At 47.0% G+C, this 4,732-nt stretch overlaps 1 protein-coding gene across 2 annotated transcripts; it reads left to right on the forward strand.

Moving 5' to 3' along the window:
* The first annotated feature begins 1,083 nt into the window (after positions 1-1,083).
* On the forward strand, positions 1,084-3,792 carry rps14 (ribosomal protein S14). 2 transcript variants are annotated; one of them, XM_085364804.1, is made up of 5 exons: positions 1,084-1,125; positions 2,269-2,423; positions 2,505-2,666; positions 3,191-3,267; positions 3,680-3,792. In XM_085364804.1, exons 2-5 carry the CDS (start codon positions 2,275-2,277, stop codon positions 3,745-3,747), a joined length of 456 nt encoding a protein of 151 aa, XP_085220930.1. In that variant the 5' UTR covers positions 1,084-1,125; positions 2,269-2,274; the 3' UTR covers positions 3,748-3,792. The 2 variants fall into 2 exon arrangements, with proteins under 2 accessions (XP_085220930.1, XP_085220931.1); XM_085364805.1 differs by having other exon boundaries at positions 1,098-1,125; positions 2,272-2,423.
* Positions 3,793-4,732: the final 940 nt, after the last annotated feature.

Raw genomic sequence — 4,732 nt, forward strand, 5'->3', positions numbered from 1 at the left:
CAATTCAAGTACTTGTGATCGATGATCAGTGGCGACGGGATATCCTTCAGGACGTGCGAGCAAGGGTCAATGCCGCATGGACGAAGTGGCGTCAAGTGACGGGTGGGCTATGCGACCGTCGAATGCCAGACCATCTCAAGATTTACGAGACTGTGGTCCGCCCAGTTGCCCATTTAAAAAGTAACAAATATTAATTATTTAAAAAATTGCTCAACACCAAATACTTTGATAGTTTCCAGCATATATTTTCTTTGTTTAGCTAACTTAAAAACAAAAACATTTCCATGGGCGGCTGTGAGTGGCTCCAACAGTGAGGATGTTGCTGTTCAGGTCTCAGAGAATGGCTGCATTGATGGGGTCAGCTGTTTGTTCAGTCATTACCTAAGGATGATGCCAGACCCCACATGGGCACAGGAGCCACATGTACAAGCTGGACTTTATCAAGTTGATGAGGAGAAAAAGTGTCCACACACCACTCCTGCTCCTCAGCCTGCAGACGAGGCCCTGAGCTGAAGCCTGAAGCACCACTGGTACAAAGATGGGAGGACAGTGGATCAGACTGGTGGCAGGACAAAAGTTACCAACGTCTGAGTTTTTCTCCGTTTTCTGCCCGGCACGGAGAAAGGCCTTAAAAAAACCTTAAAGAAACACATCATCCCAGCCAAACAACTGAGAGACCCCTGACACCACCAGCACCACCAAGCAGACCTCAGACACCACCAGCCATGCCCCGCAGACCCCAGAATCCCTCAGCCCCATTCATCACCCTGCAGTATCTGATGTGCATAATTATAATTTATTAAATTAAGTCAACATTTAGATATTGAAAACAATCCATATTAACAACAAAAAACAGTTCAGTCAGCTGTGAAACTCAAGGTGAATAGATACTGAAACTAAATTGAACATCAATAATATAATATAATATAATATAATATAATATAATATAATATAATATAATATAATATAATATAATATAATATAAAACTACAATGAAATAAAATAAAACGTCCACGTGGCGGCGCCAGCTAGGCCTCGGTTTCCCGCCGGATATCGTCATCTTATCGCGCCGGAAGCGGAACCTCTTTCCTTTCTTGTTTCTGCTCAGTAAAGAGACGCACACAGGTGAGTCCGCTCCCGGTTTATATCCTCTGTAATCTCTGCTGCAGGTGACCATCCGCCGCTCTGCCTGGTCGGTGTTGACCCTGCGTCTCTTCCCGCGTCTGTTGGCGTTTGTATCGTTTCTCTGGCTAAAGGTTAATGGAGGATTTTTCATGTTTTGTGCTCTGTGGGAGTTTGTGTCCAGCCGCCATCTTAGCTCCACGCGAAGCCTCCTCAAAGGGAAACAAATACAACGCTAGAGCCAGGTGTGTGTCGCAAAGGTGTGCTAAAGAAGCGCGTGAAGTTTTAGGTGAAAGAGCAGGTAGAAAAACGCTCCGTGAGGTCCTGCCGGCTCCTCGGAGTCAACACAAGCTAACAGGCTAACATTAGCTTATGTTAGCCTCGGCGCTGCTACTGACGTTTCAAACTTTATTTAAAATGTCAGTGGTCGCAGCAAACACGCGCGTCCGAGTCTGCAGGCAGAGTCAGAACCTCCTCAACCTGGACCGGGATGGACCGGGTCAGTGACACCACGTGACCGCGCGGTGGGTCCGTTATCGGACAGAGGGCGCGTTCCAGTTGAAAACAAACGGAGCCGGGCTGTCCAGGGTCAAAGTTCAGAGTTAAAGTTTAGACTGGACCGGGTCAGGGTTGGTTGTTAGATAGTTTCTGAGCTGACCCTCCCAGTGAGGTGGGTCTGATCAGGGATCAACAGTGTGATCAGAAGCTCTCAGACTGAGGTTACTGTAGAGTTCATGTTCAGAGCTGATGTGATTGATTATTTATTGATCAGTCGAGATAACTGGCTGGTGTTTGATTGTCATATTAGGTGAGTTTTCAGAGTTGGAGGATGCCGTCTGTGATTAGCTGTGTGCGGTGGGTTTTATTTTGGAGGTGTCCCGACTTTAATGTTGACCTGAGAGTTTCAGGATGTTAAGGTAAAACTCATAAAGAGGTCAGACCTGAACAGGAAGTGGGTTTGGGGTGTAATGGAGGCATGGGGAAACGCTGCTGGAAGGGAAGGTCTCACCGTGTTACGCTGCAGCGGCGGTCTAGTCTCGATGTCTGTATAAAGAATAGCTGGCTGTGATTGGTGATTCTCTGTGTGCGTGCTCGCTGTGACCTCCTCATGCTCACATGTGTCTGACTCCTCTTCCTCCTCCTCAGCAGAAGATGGCTCCTCGTAAAGGGAAGGAGAAGAAGGAGGAGCAGGTGATCAGCCTGGGTCCTCAGGTGGCCGAGGGCGAGAACGTCTTCGGCGTCTGCCACATCTTCGCCTCCTTCAACGACACCTTCGTCCACGTCACTGACCTCTCCGGAAAGTATGTCCCCTCCGACCATCTGCTCGCCAAAATAAAAGCCGCTCTCTAATTGGTGCTAATGGTGTTTGTGTGTGTTTGCAGGGAGACGATCTGCCGTGTGACCGGTGGGATGAAGGTGAAGGCGGACAGAGACGAGTCTTCTCCGTACGCTGCCATGTTGGCGGCTCAGGACGTCGCTCAGCGCTGCAAAGAGCTCGGCATCACGGCGCTGCACATCAAGTTGAGGGCCACTGGGGGCAACAGGTAACCTGCACTCACCTGATTCTGTAGGCAGTGGGCTGACACTTTATTAGGTACACCTCAAGCACTGAACAGATCAATACAATTTCAAGTTACCAGGTTTAACCCAGTCAGGTGATCAGGGTTTAAATCCATGGTACTCAGCTGTACCTAATAAAGTGACAGGGGTGGAGTCAGTGAAGCAGAGTGAGTGTTTTTTTTTTTTTATTAAATCTGCCATTTCTGTGCAGGAAGCCTCTTCATTTGATCCAAATCTGAACCAAACTCCATTCAAAAAACTGTTGATTTTACTGAAACAGTTCAAGTGCAGTTCAGGTGAAGTCCTCAGCACGGTCTGTTCAAAGCTCTAAGAATAGATAAAAGTTGAGTATTTATTGTTACCTTAGTAAGTCTGACTGGTTTAACTGGAGATAGACCAGCAGCCTCTGACTGCATCGCTGCAGGTCCGGGGTCAGCCAGGCCTTTCAAACCCAGGTGTGTGTGTGTGTTACCTGTCCAGGTGGTGACCTGCTCTGTTTTCCTTTCAGGACAAAGACTCCTGGTCCTGGAGCCCAGTCTGCTCTCAGAGCTCTGGCTCGATCCGGCATGAAGATCGGGCGCATCGGTAAGTTTGTTTTTATTCATATTAAAGTTTTTGACTAAAAAGCGCGCTCAGTGAGCAGGTAGACGAGGCAGCACACGTGTCACTTCCTGTGATACAGTCACTTGAGTGCGGTCGGGTTTAAGGTCGTGTGTGTGTGTTATTCTGTTGTGTCATTTTCAACACCTTTATCGACCTGTCGGTGAACACCTGCGCTGCTCTCAGGTCAGCAGCTTTCTCAGTGAGGGTCGGAAGCTTTAAACGACTCGGCGGATTTAAATTAACTTTATTCGTACATCTATCTGATTGACACAGTTTGAATCTGAGCTTTATTGACAGCCTGAACAGTGACGTTTCCTTTAACTCGGCTCTACATTCGTGTGACAGTGTTGATGAGCGTCTGATCATGTGATCGTTTCTTCCTCGTGTGTTTCAGAGGACGTCACGCCGATCCCGTCAGACTCGACCAGGAGAAAGGGCGGTCGCCGCGGTCGCCGTCTGTAAACTGTAAACAGCGACATTTTCACCACAATAAAAGATTAAAGTCAACTTCTGTCTCCGTGTCTCATCAATGACCTGATCGCCGATCCATCGGTTTGAACTTCCTCACATGATTATGTGACCATTAATGTGAGCAGTGGGCGGAGCTTTGAGAAACCTTCATGTTTACAGTCAAACATTAAAATCTGATTAAAACAGTGCAAATGGGATCAGTCCACGCTAGAGACTGTTGGTGCTGGAGGTACTTGAGTACTCGAGTACTGCAGTAGTTTAAAGTACTGTGGTATTTCCTGCTGTGCTGCAGGACATGAAGCCCTTTGATTATTGGATCAGGTATTGATTGATGTGATGGAGGTGGGGACAAAATGACAGGAACACCTGAAACTTTTATACAGTGGGGCAAAAAAGTATTTAGTCAGCCACCGATTGTGCAAGTTCCCCCACTTAAAATGATGACAGAGGTCAGTAATTTGCACCAGAGGTACACTTCAACTGTGAGAGACAGAATGTGAAAAAAAAAATCCATGAATCCACATGGTAGGATTTGTAAAGAATTTATTCGTAAATCAGGGTGGAAAATAAGTATTTGGTCAATAACAAAAATACAACCCAATACTTTGTAACATAACCTTTGTTGGCAATAACAGGTCAAACGTTTACTATAGGTCTTTACCAGGGGCCCGTTCTTCGTACGTCGCTCACTACATCCAAGATCAAATCATCGCGCTAACCGTGAGCTCGCTAATCCGGTTCTCCGAACACACCTGCTGTTGACGATTAGTACAGCTGGATGAAGTAATGTGAGATCACTGGGTGTCGTAAAAGGGGCTACGCATCGATAGTAGAAACATTGATCGGCAACCCTCTGATTGGTCGGCGAAAATGTTGAAGGAGCGTGCTCGGTATTTTCCGGCAGCAGAGCAAGAACTCTTGAGTGAGGGATTGCAGGAGTTTCAGAGTTTAATCAGAACACAAGGGAACACTGCAA

The sequence above is a fragment of the Diplotaxodon limnothrissa genome, linkage group LG10 (assembly GCF_057381915.1).
Source record: "Diplotaxodon limnothrissa isolate DT_005_m linkage group LG10, D_limnothrissa_male_GT1.1, whole genome shotgun sequence".
Classification (NCBI taxonomy): Eukaryota; Metazoa; Chordata; class Actinopteri; order Cichliformes; family Cichlidae; genus Diplotaxodon; species Diplotaxodon limnothrissa.

Excerpts from the sequence above, each read along its gene's own strand:
- rps14 (XM_085364804.1), top strand. The coding sequence starts at position 2,275 with ATGGCTCCTCGTAAAGGGAAGGAGAAGAAGGAGGAGCAGGTGATCAGC. Across the intron at positions 2,667-3,190 it reads AGGGCCACTGGGGGCAACAG|GACAAAGACTCCTGGTCCTG; the intron begins GTAACCTGCACT and ends TTTTCCTTTCAG. Across the intron at positions 3,268-3,679 it reads CATGAAGATCGGGCGCATCG|AGGACGTCACGCCGATCCCG; the intron begins GTAAGTTTGTTT and ends CGTGTGTTTCAG.